Source organism: Mauremys mutica, chromosome 4 (genome assembly GCF_020497125.1).
Source record: "Mauremys mutica isolate MM-2020 ecotype Southern chromosome 4, ASM2049712v1, whole genome shotgun sequence".
In the NCBI taxonomy this organism is placed as follows: domain Eukaryota; kingdom Metazoa; phylum Chordata; order Testudines; family Geoemydidae; genus Mauremys; species Mauremys mutica.
Genome location: NC_059075.1, coordinates 27,102,222 through 27,118,599, shown reverse-complemented (window position 1 = coordinate 27,118,599; position 16,378 = coordinate 27,102,222). Strand labels below are relative to the sequence as shown.

The window sequence follows — 16,378 nt, the reverse complement described above, 5'->3', positions numbered from 1 at the left end:
GTCTATCCACAGACACATGCACACACACCCAGTCTCCCTTCTCCCCCGAGCAGTGATCTGCTCTCTGCTGCCAGTTGCTCCCAGCAGATGCACCTAGGCTGCCGAGGAAGGGGCATGTGTTCCCCACAGATGTCTTTGCTCCCCCATTTTTCTGCAGGGGAGCCAAGAAATCTGGCGCAGAATTCTCCCAGGAGTAGCTTAATCAACAGCCCTAATATGTACATGTATGCTATAAAGAAATAAATTAGTACAGCGATACCCAGACTGAGGCTCAAGAGCTGCAAGTGGCTCTTTAATGTGTCTACAGGGGCTCTTTGCAGCACATGGTATTAAAGCTCTGTGTGATTTAATTATTAATCAATCAATCTAAGATATTAACTAATGAGGATGTTTTTACTATGTTATTAACCAACTGTAGAATACTTGGTCAGGACAGTCATTTTCTTGTGAGAATAATATATATAATAGTAAATGAAACCATGAATTCACACTACTGTGGCTCTTTTCGGTATCATTAATTGCTAATTTGGCTCTTGAACCACTGAGGTCTGAGTATCACTCCATTAGTACTTATAATAGAATCAGACATTAGGAATCTAGGATAATGGAATCTACCAATTCTGCCTTCAACAGTGACCAATGCCCAATGCTTCAGAGGAACACATAAAACCTCTACAATGCACATACTGTAATTTAGCAATATTATGCCATGGAAAAATTGGTTCCTGACTTCTGGATGATTGTGTTCACTTTTTTATTGTGCCCCAACTGACATCTCATTTTGATTACAAAGAAAAACAAACTCACTCAAAACCACAGACCGCTTGTGTAATAAGGCTGCTCTATAAACTATACCTATTTCTTAAAGACGCTGTATAAAACAGAGAAACATCCTGATTTATGCTCCAGACTCTGTGTGTTTGATTGCAGAACCTGCATCTGTCTTGATCGATCTCGGCATTAAGAGCTTTAGGATGAGTTGTGCGCACACGGTTCTTTTTTTCCTGAGATTTTCCATTTTGGAACTCAAACTGTCTAAAACTATTTTAAACATTTAATGAAAAAACAAACTTCTAGTACTTCAAATAAAGTATTATTTGATTTCAAATATTTACGGACATAAACCTAAGTCGTCAAAGCTTATTTAAAAGAACATTTGGTTCTTTATTTGTTGTATTAGTTAATAGGCAAAGTTGTACCTAAGATGGTCATGAGAACAAGCCTCTGCAAATACTTCTCGGAAGGACAGAAAATCTTCTGTTGAAAACTTAACTGGATCAATCTTTTCTATTCGGGTAAAGAAATCCAGTGCCATTGGTGTCAGCGGGTTAAGGTTCAGTGATGTTTCAGGTGGTGGTAGAGGGTCAATGTGAAGTACAGATACTGAGAAAGTGCCCAGTGCCAGTCTAAAAAGAAGTTCAGGCCTGGATTCATCCACTGAAACAGATCTGGATGGAAGGGCTGAAATACAAAATTAAATTAAATTTCTTACTAAAAGTTAGTTTTCAATAGCAACTTGCACATCTATTACACTTACCAACATAGCCTTAAGAAATGCATAAATGTCAAACTATGAAAACTACGCAAATCACAATAAGGCGAATTTTATACACTGTAATATATTGAGTCTTTGTTTAATTATAGAAGATTTACACTTTGTGTAGAACTACTTTTGTTGACGTTACCTTCCCTTACCTCATTTCTAAATTTGTCCAAATCCCCCACATAAATGAAGAACATCCATGTAAACCTCTCACTCACTTAAGAGAAAGCAGCTAAGCAGGAATCTGTGCAATAGACATGTCATGAAGTGCACCACTCAGCATAACCTTTATAAACTGTACTGTCTAGAGGAAAAGACTACACACTAATTGAAGAAGCAATTAGGGAAAGGTCACATTTTGGTCTTCTGGATTTTGATGCCCTTTTGCCAAGTTTCAGAACAACAATGAAAAATGTCTAACAGTATAAAATGATTAGGAGGTAAACAGACGTTTTTACTTACAAGTCCTTCTTAAAGGAGTTTGGTGAACAATACTGGGTGTAAATGATGAACTTCTTGGTGGTGGTAGTGGTTCTTGTTTATTAGGGTCATGAAAATCACCCCACGTTGGCTGAAGCTAAAACACAAATATATCTGATCTCTCATCTGCATAACACAACAGTTCTCAATCTAATGCAAGCAGTAACGTATGACCAAAAGACAGTATGCAAGACCCTTGTACATATATGCTATCAAAAGTAGTTTTCCAGGCTTGTCATTTTCATGGTATATTAATCAATAGTTTGTCTATTGTTTATCTGGATTTCAAGCTACATTCTTTAGCTCTCATGATATCTCCCTTTCAGAAATACAAGGGGAAGATCAACATTGCCCTCACAACTAACACATGTTCTTCTGTTACCCAAAGGAAACTAGAACTGCTCTCTATGACCTCCATTCAGCAAAGTAATTAAAAGCATGTGCATAAGAACTGAGTAGGGATGAACATAAACCACAGTAATACTTTGCTGAATTACAGGCTATGACCTTAACTTAGGCAATACCACAACTTTGTGTGCTTTTATTGTGTTCCTGGCCTTCTATATTAAACATTGAAATGTAGCACAAGGGTGTGTCACAAATACTCCACATAAACTTATATACATAGTCTATTTCCTGGTCTTCAAGCCAAACAAATTCATAACTTATGGAAATCCCAGGTTTCATAGCTGCAGCTTGCTGTGGAAATTACCACTGAAAATCTACTTAACTCCTTAATAAAGGAAAGCCACAAAGTGATTTATGCATTAAGGAACCATACAAATTTGCTAGTTGATAATGCCACTGGAACAGTAGGCTTAATATGTTTCTATTATCTGAGAATTTTTCAATAGGAAGTAGCTATGAGGAATCAGTATGAAAAAAAACTTTTACTCTATGAAGATATTAACTATAAACAATACTATACCACTGTAGCACTCAATGGAGAACCTGCTGGTGTAGTAGTGTATGTACTAGTTAAAGACAGGTCTAGATCCATAGTTGGTGGGTCTCCAAGAGGTGGAAGAGAGGAGAGACTGTGAGACATGTCCATGTCAGCCATTGAGAAGAAAACTTCTTCTTCTAAGGAAAAATTATGTATTATCAATAGGGTTTTTTTCTAATGACAAACATTAACTTTAGTTATAATACACCAAATTAATCATAGCTGCAGAAACAAAATAGTCGGGATATGACATTAACTAGCTAAAAGTTTATTCACAGCATTTCCTAGTTCACTTATACTGAAGCCCAATAATAACCAAGGGAAAAACATATTTTTCCAAACAAGAGTGCATGACCAAGGCAACATAAAACACCAAATTCCAGCAATGTTATGAGTATACACATAATAAAAAATGTTTCCATTTATTTTCATGTTCAGGTTAAGACTGCTACAGGTTGCAGTGATTAATTCACACTTCCCATGCTGAATCAGATATGAATTGGCACCTAAAAAAAACCAGTAACAAATTATCCATGGGCTCAAAATTAAAAGTAAAGCAGTTCACATTTAATATAAACAATCATAAAATAAATTATATAAGAACAGATAAAATAATAGACTGCTGTAAACCTTTGTTAATGGAGCTGTACTAATCTAAGTATTGGCATCTTTCAGATTCCAGGTTTCTTCTCCATGAAATTCATGTCTTAAATCCAAATACATTCCGCCAGTACATGCATGTTTAAACTAGGTTTTATAATAGAAAAACCAAAAGAAAGTTTTATAGTATTCTATATTTCACTTAGTTCCTTCAAACATTAGTTCTGAAAGGGATTTTACAAGACCTAGGGTCTGTTTCATTGTGTATTAGCGTCCAGACTATTAAATGCCCCAAATGAACGACTTCAGTCTGGGCTAGTAACGTGAATAGGCCTTATATCCTGATTTAAGGGTATAATTAGTGGTAGACAATAAATCTATAAAGGTTACTTTTATTTTGCCCTTCTGAAAGATCAAGAGTACTTTAGCACTGTACATTAAAAATTATTTTGCATGATGTTGATACTAGGCTGTCTGACATACTGGCATCATGTCTCATACTCACCACGGCTAGAAGGTGTTCTGGTGGTCTCTGTCTCATAAAAGCTCTGCTCAGATGATGCTACTGCTGACAAAGATTCTTTTCTTAAGTAACGTTTCAGCTCCATCTGAATCCGATACTCGTCCTCCTGTTGCATTGGTCGGCTCTTTCTATCTTTATTTGATAATTCTATCCTGCTGGGGCTCTCTGTATTCAAATAGAGGAAATGGAAACATAATTTGTATTTCCTTTCCATTCCGCCATGGAAAACTTCAACAACTAGTCAGAAAACTGACTGACATTTTATGAACTTATCTTCCATTTTCACTTCTCCAAATACAAACCAGTATGGAAAACTAACTCCATTTCCTTCTGTATTATTATGCCCAAAACTAAGAGGAAGATTTTGAGGTTATGTAGTCAGAATAGTTACAGATTCTGTTTTTAAAAGTTCTAGTCCATGTTGGCTTTAGAGAATTATGGATCATCTATAAATGACATTATAACACGAATTGGCCCTATTTAATCAATGGAATAGGAAAATATTTTCAACATTCTTCCAAGGATCTTAATATCATTACCTAAATTGACATAGTAATTGAATTTGCAGCATTGGGAATATATCTAGTTATATACTTGAGCCAGTAAAATAAGTTTTATTATTTTATACACTAGGATTCCAAAAAGGACTGTACATTTATATGAACAATGGGAGCATCCATAGTTATATTAAGTCTGATCTACCCTACAGGCCTATATCAACATGAAAAATCCACAGCGCTAAACTCCCTCCTCCTGTGTAGACAGCGTTGTGTTGGCAGAAGAGCTTCTCCCGTTGACATAGCTACCACCTCTTGGGGAGATGGATTAAGCACGCCGAGAGGAGAGCTCTCTCCCATTGGTGTAGAGTGTCTTCATTAAAGCATTACTGTGGTGCAGCTGCATCAGTGCAGCTGGACTTGATGGATCCCACTCTGGTCCAAATCATACCAAACAAAACTGTTTCACTGTTATGTTGTTCTTTTCTCTCTCCACCACTCCTCTTCCCCAGGCATTTGATTGTATTCTCCACCTGTTAGCGCAGCACAAACTAAGATTTCAAGCTCTTTTAAAGAGGCTATTACATATGTGTACACCATATAGAACAATGAAGACTGGAGACCTGATTGGGGCCTCTAGGTCTTATCTTTATGCAAATAAATAGATAATTAATAGTAATCATTAATAATTAATATTAATTAATAATAATTAATAATCTGGGGACTTATTTATTGTGCAAGCTCTCTTTACTGCTTTCTATCTCATCAAATACACATTTAATATTAACATAACGTTTACTTGCCTGGCCCAGCAATGGCTGCTAACATGTCCAATAGAAGATGTACCTGCCTTGGTGACAGGAATAGGTGTATAGAGTCTATCTCCCCATCTACATCCAACTTTAAAAAAAAAATTATAAATTCTTAGAATAAAGACATGTCCATTAAGCTTCCCCAATCAACTATAAGTCACTAGATAGTGTACCGCATCACTCTATAGCAGTGGCTCTCAACCTTTCCAGACTATTGTACCCCTTTCAGAAATCTGATTTGTCTGGCATACCTTCAATTTTCAACTCACTTAAAAACTATTTGCTTACAAAATCAGACACAAAAATACAAAATACAAAAGCATCAGAGTACACTATTACTGAAAAATGGCTTACTTTCTTATTTTTACCATATAATTATAAAATAAATCAACTGGAATATAAATATTGTACTTACATTTCAGTGTATAATAAATAGAGCAGTACTGACTTTGCTAGTGCTTTTTATGTAGCCTGTTGTAAAACTAGGCAAATATCTAGATGCGTTGATGTACACCCAGAAGACCTCTGTGTACCCCCAGGGGTACATGTACTCCTGGTTGAGAACTACTGCTTTGTAGGGCAAGTGAACTAAAGTCCTTATTCTCCTCCTTTCACTCTCTCCTCTGCCATCACCTCCATGCTGCTTTTAAGTGAAGGTTATATCTGGAAGCTTTGAAGGATATAGTCTTCCTGCAATATCTGGGATTGAACCTTCATATTATTCCAATTGGAAACAGCTTGAAATTTAACTGTACAATTGCTTCCAACTTTGGGTTTCATAGCAGTTCTACGAAACATTGCTACTGTGCCAATGACTATTTATTTTGTTATGCTATACACAAAACAAACAAAACCACACAAAAACCATGCACCTTTGGAGGAAAATCCAGTATCATTATTAAGCAGTTAGCAATTTTGTTTCTTTAATACTCTTGCATGTAATTAATGGTATCAAGGCTTATTTTATATACAACATACAGAACAGTAAAACTTGCACCTTATGTGGTACATTTCCTTAAAAATTCAAATACTTTTCACATAAATACTAGCCTATTATACAAAATTACTTAAATAATGTTGGGTTATATCTAAGATTTATTATAAATTGTAACAGTAACAAAACAAGGAAATTAAACTAGTTCTCTCCAGACCACTAGATAGCACCACAAACTGAGCTTGTTCCCAATGTTTGCTGTAGGATTACCTACAGATTTAGGATCCAATTCTAAAACTCCTTACACTTTCACTTGTTGCTCCACTGTCAAGTGTTATATGTTGGAGAAAAGATTTGCTTCATAAAATCCCTGAGTGCTGTCCTGTACTCCAGCTCAGCGAGAGGCACAGGCAGAGTCGACGGGACAGCGGCAGCAGTCAACTCACTATAGTGAAGACATCCCGGTAAGTAGAGCTAAGTATATCACTTAGATCGACCCCACCCCCTCCCAGTGTAGACTAGGCCTAAGGTGCCACAAGGATTCCTCGTTTTTGTGGGGAGTGTGTGCACCAAAGATGTCGGGAGGGGTGGGGGCTGGATTTCATACCTTCGGAGCTGAAGAACCATAGAGGAAAAGTCTGAGGGTCTGATAGTTACGAACTCACAGTGGATGAATTTAGGGAGACCTGGGACTCAAAGGGCTGTTGGGGTCACCCTGCAAGGAGTAACTAGGCTGGTGAAAGCCAGAACTTTATGCTTGTGGGCAGGCTGCTAGTATTAGGGCTCTGAACCAAAGCAGCACAGCATAAATCAGCTAAGGTAACAAAGCAGGCAGTGACCAAACCCCTTACTGGTCTAGGGGACCCCCAAAACGTTACAACTGGCTCCTACTGCCTTTTCCTTTCCTTGGGAAAACTGGAAAGAAGATTCAAATTATTAAATTGTGCTAGCACTTGAAATTAAATTAAATTCTATTCATTCCTGAGAGGGTTAAAATCTGGATAGATTTAATTTAAACATCTTATTTAATCCCGTATTTAAATAAAGAAGCCAGACAGTACATCAGGAGGAAATCTTGGACTAGACTGTATGTTTTGAAGAAGAAAACCACCTGCACATTCTGTACACTTTTTTCTCTATTTCTATGAATATATATAGTCTATTTAATGAATTAAATTTTTTTTCGCCCAAGCGGCGAAAAAAAAATATTAAAAAAATAAAAGCCGCGATCAGTGGCAGCTCTACCACCGCCGCTTTGTTCTTCTGCGGCAATTCGGTGGCAGGTCCTTCCATCCGAGAGGAACTGAGGAGTCTGCCGCAAACTGCTGCCAAAGAGCCGGACATGCCACCCGTCTCCGTTGTCCGCCCCAAGCACCTGTTTGCTGCGCTGGTGCCTGGAGCTGGCCCTGACCATGTAACATGTACAGTGTTCACTGACTGGTGTTAAACAGAATGTATTTTGTATACAGTTAATGCAAAAAGATGAAGTTAATATTCCAAGTCAGTAACAGAATGTGATTAGACTTAAAAATCACAATACCGTTTACCACACCAACTGATTTGCTCAGTGTTTCTCCTACTACAATGCCCAACACTGCACAAAGCATGCCAGAAATGTTGCTCTGTGTTCTATTTAAGGCATTGGACAGGTCATCAAATAGAAGTGCAACACAGAGTCCTCTACTCAGATCTTGAACTAAAGAGGTGTTTTTCCTGCCACCTTTAAATAAACGTAATGATTGACAGTAGGAAATTTTTTGATCTTTAAAAGGGTTGCAGAAAAGCACTTAGCTATTAGTAAATCTAGAACTGATAACCATAGAGCTTTTAATATTTTATAATAGTTTGTTTCTGTATTTTACACACTGCATTTTCATGGTTATCTTCCTTTTCAGCAAATGTTGCCACAAGGACTTTATGTCAAGAATTTTTCTTGAATGAAAAAATAGAAAAAAGTTCTTAAAAAAACAACCACCAGCAACTGCAAGATATGTAACAAAGTTCCCCACTGTAGTAGAAACCATATTGAGTAATTTCTGATCTCTGTATTTTATATGTATTCTTTGTTTCAATTAATTGTATTTTCAATTTAAATTTTAAAATAATTTCTATCATTTACCTTGTGTGTCAGGTATCAGAGCACATTATAAACCACAAATGTGAGTACACTTCATTGAAGATGATTTCAGAACCAATTTTATTATTGAAGTTAATAGGAATATTCATGTGAGTAAAGTTTATATTTGCCTAAGTGCTTGTAAGATCAGGGCCTTATATTTTCAATACTTCTGTTTTATCTACAGAAGTTTAGAAAATTCAAATAAAATACCCTACCAGTAGTGGTATTTTCTTTTTAAAAACAGCATTATAATTTAATTCACTGTAAATTTTAATCTAAAATTTCAATAGCATAAATTTTCAAATTAGTTTTACAAAGCAAGCCTCAACCTGATTTAAATCGATAATTTTTTTAAGTCACTTTTTTTTTATTTCAAAATGAGGAGGCTACAATACACAGAGCAAAAAAAATAATGGGTAGCAACAGGACTTTTCATGAAAACAAAGCAATTCTCTCAGGAATTACTGCAATACATAGAATTCAAGCTGTCTCTAAGATACATTGCACCTTGTTTAAGAAACAGACATCACTGTATTGTCTGTACTTTGGAAAGTAATTTAAATGAGATCACCCAATGATTTATCATAGCTTCTTTTACATTTTGCTTTGCTAGAATTTGAGAGTAGGGCATGAAAATGGGCAACATGCCTGTCTACCAAAGGCAGGGGGGAGGAATAGCTCAGTGATTTGAGCATTGGCCTGCTAAAACCAGGGTTGTGAGTTCAATCCTTGAGGGGGCCACTTAGAGATCTGGGGCAAAAATCAGTACTTGGTCCTGCTAGTGAAGGCAGGGGGCTGAACTCAATGACCTTTCAGGGTCCCTTCCAGTTCTGAGATAGGTATATCTCCATATGTTATTATTTTAAAATAAGACACCAGCCCCCCCAAGCATATTGGGACAAATTCTGCACTAAGTTATGAGTGTGCAACTCCCCTGATACGTGTGCACTTGTGAACAGAGCAAATCTGCCCATGATGTTTAGACATGCATTTCCATGCATTCCACAATGTATTCTCAGCACTCTAGGACCTTGTTGGTTAAAGAAAAGATGTTCTAACAAGGGATACTGGTTACCTTTAAATGCAGATAATTTAAAATAAAATTAGCAAAATTAAACATAGCCCAAACCAATTATTTTTCTTTAAAACTCTCAAAATTTTTGCAGTAGGCAAAAACCAAAACCAAATAGCTACTTGACTGTGTCCAGGTAGTTAAAGAATATAAAACTACAGCTAACCTTAGCTCCAGGAAGTACTTCATGTTGCTTTAATGTAAGGCTCAACTTCATTTTACCAATCAGCCTACTAATCTGCACAGGGTCAGAAGGAGCAACTTCTGGCAAGTTTCTGGTTAACTGTGGATGTGGCTCATACACAATTTTTGGGTTCCAGCTAGGGGAAAGCTTTGGTTCCACTGCCTTTAAAATGCAAGGGGAAAAAGAGACGATTAGCATGCATCATAGTATGTCACAAAGTATACATATACAAGTCTGCTAAATCTACACTAAATGACAAACAGTTTCACATAAAAGCAAATTTGACATCTGTATTAACAAACATATTTACTAGCAAATTTTAAATAAACAGGTGTCGAACGGCACTCAGAATCTTAAAGCATCAGGAAGTGATGGAATTTTTCTTTGAATAGTAAATTATGGAGAGAAGTCTCTCTCCACAGATTAAGGTTGCTCTTCAGACCTCACCATCTCCACTCTTACATAATATAATATAAGTGTTTGACAAAAAATTCACAAGGGTTGCTGGGCTCAGACGTTTGAGAACCACTAATGTAAATGAGTTAAGAGTACAATGAGCTACCTAAACATTGTTCCAAGAAGAGGTTTGAGTCCTTTATACTTCAATATTAGGCTTATATGTATGTTACAATACAATACATTTTATCCTTCATCAACTCTACATATTTATATGATTTATTTATTTTTACCAACTGAGTAGCTGAACACACGGGAGAGGACTTTGCTGATGCTGGAAACTCATCCCAGAAGAGAGAAACACCTGAGAGCTGAAGTAACTTGTGAGCAAAAGCTGTGGGCTGATGTACATTAATTCCAGAGCATTCATCAGCAGTTTCATCACAGTACATAGTTCTGGGAGACAAAAACAGGGAAATAAGCATGGTAGGGATGGCATGCACACTTTTACCTTCTATTGTGCCATTTAGCCTATAGTTCATGTGTATATATGCTTTCTCTACATAAATTATTTACAAGGACATTGACTGATGTGAAAGGAGAAACCACCACTTTCTGCAAATGGGTAGAAATCTTGAGGTTCTTGCAGGACACTATTAATAACAGTTGAGCTATATGTTTGAAGTCAATATGTCCTTAAATGAGATCCTACTATTTACTGTTTAGTCTTATCTCAAAGTGAAGAAGTTTGCCCTATATTACTGTTTTTGTTTGTTTACATTAAGACATCTGTAACTGCGCTCAAATCTCATGACTAAAGTATGGTTTTGGAATGGATAAATCTACAACATATGTATTTTATATAGTTTAAAGCACTACTTGGATGGAACACTTTCCTTTATGTCAGTCATTTCTGTTTAATAAATTAACAGAACTTAAGTTATACCTAGGACATGCCCAAAATTCACCCTTCTAAATTTTCTGAAATGAAATTTTATCTATTAAAATACCGCTAAATTGTAAAAATAGAAGAACAGTAGAAATTTTAAGAGATCTAATTTACAATGGGAACACACACATAATTTTTTCTTAACTAAAATAACTCAAACAGTACCTCTCTGTTATAACACTTGAATTAGACGTTCTCTCTTCAAACAGTTTGTGTAAGGGTAGCTTTTAATGTACAGGGGATTTTTAAGAGGGGAGGGGTGGAGTGCAGGGGTTCAGATAGGCATGTCTACTGACAAGTTCTCTCTTGAACTGAACTCAGCAACTGCAACAATGATTTTTTTGTTGTTATTTGTTTAAGAACAAATTATAATTCATCCACATTTTTGTGTATGTAAAAACATTATTTTGCAGTGATTTTAATATTCTGCAAGATACTTTTGTTTTCATCATGGCACCAACTAAAATGAGCTTATTAGTCAAATAAGCTAAATAAATACGTTAAGAACATCCACAATTCACAAATTTCAATTATTTATACAATTTGCTTTACACTGTATGTGGGTTCTTCTAGCAGGTCATGCAAAAGCTAGAATTCTACTGATCTGGTACATTAGTACTTTTGCAGGATTAAGGCTTCTTTCCTAAATATAGAATTGTGAGATCAGGTTTTCAAAAGTGCTCAGCATCCACAACTGGGGCCAGATTTTCTAAAGGATTAAGCTCCAATTCAGTCACCTAAATGGAGTCGCCCAATTTAACAATGAGAATTGTTGGGTGTTGATCATTTAAGAAAAATCTAGTCACTCATTTAGGGCATGTCTACACGGAAAAACAAACAAACACACACACACACACACACCCTGCAGCAGGAAGTCTCGGAGCCCAGGTCAACTGATTCAGGTTCACAGTGCTCACGCTGCAGTGTTAAAAATTGCAGTATAGATATCTGGACTTGGGCTGAAGCCTGGGTTCTGAGACACTCCCCCCTCGCTGGGTTTCAGAACCCAAGCTCCAACCCAAGCCTGAAATCTACAGTGCTATTTTTAATCCTGAAGCACAAGCCTGAAAATTCACTTAAGGCATCAAAAGTTAACCGCATGAATGATTTGGACTTCAGAGCTATACTATGTGAGGGGATGTGTGCCTGTGTGTAAATCTGTGGATATAAAGACAAGAGCCATCCAGTTTCTTTCTTTTTTTTTTAAATGTTGATTTTAAGTAACACTTACTTCTCAATACGGATTTCAAGTGCAGACCCACTTTTAGAATTTTCCAGCACATGTTCAATTCTCAAAACAGTATCTAAAAAGGTAACTTTCACTCTTCTTAGAACTGAAGCAAGGAAACCAGAAGACAATACAGTTACACCATGACCATTTTAAATCAATAAGACACACTGATGACTTAATATATAAATAAAAAGATCAATTCTTCTTTGTTGACTGAAAGCTAATATTTATTTCATTAGGATTATAAATAACTTCTAATACAATATCACAATTCCAAATGAGAATCTAGTTTTCTATCAGTAGGTCTTAGCTTCTTCCAGTTGGACATTCAAAAATGTAAAGCAATCTGAAGAAGATGCAGTTTTGGCATCCAATGCCGCCCTATGCTAAGTCTGATTCTTCAAATAAAAACATGAACTGTACAGAAGACTGTGCTATCAAGGTTTTTCCTCCTAGGGCTACTAACACCAATGCTGATCCAACTGTTACATGATGTGCTAAACCAGCACTGCTAGAACCAAGACATTCTGCGAGTCAGTCCTGTCAATGAAAGGAATTATCCAAATTTATACTGGTATGGTTGAGAGAATTTGGCTCTAATGAAGAGCTGAATCAGCACACAGCAGGAACAGTTTTTTGGGTTTTTTGTTTTTGTTTTTGTTTTTTTTTACTACTGTGGTTTTACTTCCTGGCTCTCTCCTCCTGTTTTAACTGTTAGAAGGTAGAGTCACTGATAAAAAATTGAGAGAGAAGAGAATCAGTTGCAAGGGAGCTCTCATTTTGTAATATCATGACATGGTGTAGACTAAGATAATGTAACTTAAGATGTTAATTCACAAGGTGCATAGTAGAGTCATACCTGTTTCAATAGTTTCTGCAAACTTCTCAAGCCCTTCGAAAGGTTGAGACCCTTCTCCTTGTTCATCTGTCAGTTTTTGGCTAAGACATTCTTTTGCAAGTTGCATACTACTGGTCATAAAACTTGACCAGTACATAGGCTCTGAACCAGATGCTGTAGAATAAGACAAAATTCTTAAATACAAAAACCAACAAAACCAAAGCAAACAAATTATATGTTTTGTATATCTAGACAAAGGTCTTGTCTACACAGAAGCTGCACCAGTTTAACTAAAAGTCAAATTTTAAACCAGTAGTTAAAGTGGTGCAAACCCCTGCATGGACACACTCAAATCAATTTAAAAATGGGTTCTTTCTTTTTAGCTTCTGTTGGTATGTTTATAGGTACAAGATAAATCAATACAACCAGTTTTAAATCAGTGTAAGTGGGACCACAGAAGGTTTGACACTGGTTGAACTAACTCAGTTTTTAAAACAGATTTTTAATTACACTGGTGTGACTTCTGTAGGCAAGACTAGGCATAGACAAGGCCTAAGAAAAAATGTTGTTCTTTAAATGGAGTTAGCTTCCTTAAGGTAGCTGTAATTGAAGATGACTTCCGGGTATTAGGGAAGAGCACCAATTATTAGTTTGGTTGCTACCATAATGTAAAACGTACTAGACTCTGTCCACATCTATAGGAAGACCATCTCTACCTTGAGGCAGCTAACCAGATTTGAAACATCACTCAACCACTCAGTCCCCATCTAGCCTAGGATTTAAGGTGTGATTTTAGCACATTAGCTAGTACATGCTAATAGCATGTTTAAAAAGTCTAGCTAGACCAGGCACAGTGCCCTCAACATGTGCAAAACTGGTCAAGTTAAACACTAAGGGGGAGCCTAGAATTTGACTCGATCAGTTTAGCATGTGTTAAAAGCAATGTTTCTCATCTACACTAGACTTCTTAAATGTGCTAACATCACATCTTTAAATCCTAGTCTAGACAAGGCCTTAGACTCTGTTTGACACCTTTACAATCATGTTAGTTGATAGAGGTCAATCCTAGGCCTACTAGCTGCCAGATAACACAACTGATGGTCATCTCTAACAGCTAACTTGATAATACTCTGACGTTTGCTCATATTAAAAGTGTAGTGTAGACAAGGCACACCAACTAATTAGAGGTAAAAGCTCCACTGCAGACAAGCCCAATTGAGGCTAACACGACAGTAAAGATACTAAACTGCATCCATGTTAGGACCTCAGTGGTGTTTCAGATGGGATTAGCTACCTCAAGGTAGCTAGTTCTGTTTTTAAAAAATCCCTACACCAGGTATTAATATTGTGGCTGCAGCTACTTGGTGACAATATTTCTTTCCTACATGCTCCATTTTTAAACAATTTGTGACAGCAAAGGACAACCATACATTCATGCAAAAAAGTAAAATAAAGCTCATTGACAACCGGGGAAAGGAAAAGCATTACCAGTGAAAAATTCCTTCCTGCACCCCACAAAAACGGTGATCAGCTATTTATAAGTAAAGAGCTAGTACAAAGAACTAATTAATAATGCATTACTTTTCACATACTCATTCATAATATTAGACTCCAGCACCAAACTGAAGGCCATTCTTCCTATTTATTACTGCCTATGATTACCATTCTTTTTAAGATAATATCTTCTTAGATGGACATTAGCAAGTAAAATTAGCCTAAGATTTAAGTTCAATTACAATAAGTTAGAATGAAACATAGAACAACAAAAATATATGTGATTTTAAAAGAAACCTATTCAAATAGGGTAATGGTTCTCAACCAGGGGCATGTGTACCCTGGGGGTACACATAGGTCATCCAGGGGGTACATTAACTCATCTAGATAGTTGCTTAGTTTTACAATAGGCTACATAAAAAGCACTAGCGAAGTCAGTAGAAACTAAAATTTCATACAGATAATGACTTGTTTTTACGATTCTATATACTATACACTGAAATGTAAATACAATATTTATATTCCAATTAATTTATTTTATAATTATATGGTAAAAAAGAGAAAGTATGCAATTTTTCAGTAATAGTATGCTGTGACACTTTTCCATTTTTGTCTGATTTTGTAAGCAAGTATTTCTTAAGTGAACTGAAACTTGGGGGTACACAAGACAAATCAGACTTCTGAAATGGGTACAGTAGTCTGGAAAGTTGAGAGCCACTGTACTAGGGCACAGCACCAAAGGGCTGGTCTACGTGAACACTTAGTTCACAGCAAGCTGGGGTGTAAATCTATCCCGCACTAGGCAACCACGAATTAAGTGTCCTTGCAGACCCTGTTGTCGAGCGCTAAAAGCTCCCTAGTGCATACTGATCTACTCCAATTTCAAAGCAGGACAGATCAAACCCACTAGGGAACCTTTAGTGCACAGCAGCAGGCTCCACATGGACAGTGAGCATGTAGCAAATTAGAGTGGAGTAGATTTACACTCAGCTAGTTGCAAACTAAGTGTGTGTGGTAGCCACCAAAATGTGCTTTGTATGCTGGCAGGCCAGAAGCCAGGCATTAGCCTAGAACTGACAACCCTGGGGAAACCAGAAACAAGTCACCTGTACATTAGTTTTGCTCAAAACAGGTGTTAGTCTTATCAGAATGTATTTTGTGTGTTTAGACTATGAAATACTTGTAAGTTGCTACATGCATTAATCTTACTTGCAATGTCTGTATTCCATGCTATAAGAAAATATGTAAGTTTTGCTTTATAACTTTGAAAATGCTTGCTCTGAACTTGTGAATTCAGGCATGGGAATTGTCCAGCTGCCTCCTAGGTCCACCCTGAAAGACACTTAGAATTGGCAGATGACTACAACTCTGTCACTCTAAGGGTTTAGATACTAACTTATTTGTGTGTATATGTTTGCTCGCTCTAAACTGTAAATAATTCATTTCTGTTTCTTAGTTAATAAATCTTGAGAGTTTATTACAGGATTGGCTACAGGCTGTGTCTTTGGTGTAAAATCTCCGGTACCAATTGATCCGGGTAGGTGACTGGTCTCGTGGGACTGGAATCAACCTGAATGTGGTGTGATTTTTGGTGTAAGTGACCATTTATCCATTTATTAAATCCAGTTTGGCTGGGATGCAAGATAGACTGGAGAGTCTAAGGGGCCTGTCTGTGACTCCATGGTAAGATGGTTATAGATATCCAGGAATTCACATTTGTTACTGACTTGGTGAAATTTAATTATAGATCACAGTCTGGG

At 36.7% G+C, this 16,378-nt stretch overlaps 1 protein-coding gene across 4 annotated transcripts in view; it reads right to left on the bottom strand.

Annotated features, from left to right (window-relative positions):
• Nucleotides 1-16,378, bottom strand: part of ATG2B (autophagy related 2B) — an 83,117-nt gene that overhangs the window by 51,496 nt on the left and 15,243 nt on the right. For all 4 annotated transcript variants that reach the window (XM_045012484.1, XM_045012483.1, XM_045012481.1 and 1 more), the window contains 9 exons: nucleotides 13,146-13,298; nucleotides 12,287-12,389; nucleotides 10,400-10,562; nucleotides 9,693-9,872; nucleotides 5,393-5,489; nucleotides 4,075-4,257; nucleotides 2,952-3,106; nucleotides 2,006-2,120; nucleotides 1,200-1,461 (listed from right to left, as the gene is read on the bottom strand). In XM_045012484.1, the coding sequence (XP_044868419.1) occupies nucleotides 1,200-1,461; nucleotides 2,006-2,120; nucleotides 2,952-3,106; nucleotides 4,075-4,257; nucleotides 5,393-5,489; nucleotides 9,693-9,872; nucleotides 10,400-10,562; nucleotides 12,287-12,389; nucleotides 13,146-13,298 (1,411 nt within the window). The remainder of the gene's footprint in view (nucleotides 1-1,199; nucleotides 1,462-2,005; nucleotides 2,121-2,951; nucleotides 3,107-4,074; nucleotides 4,258-5,392; nucleotides 5,490-9,692; nucleotides 9,873-10,399; nucleotides 10,563-12,286; nucleotides 12,390-13,145; nucleotides 13,299-16,378) is intronic.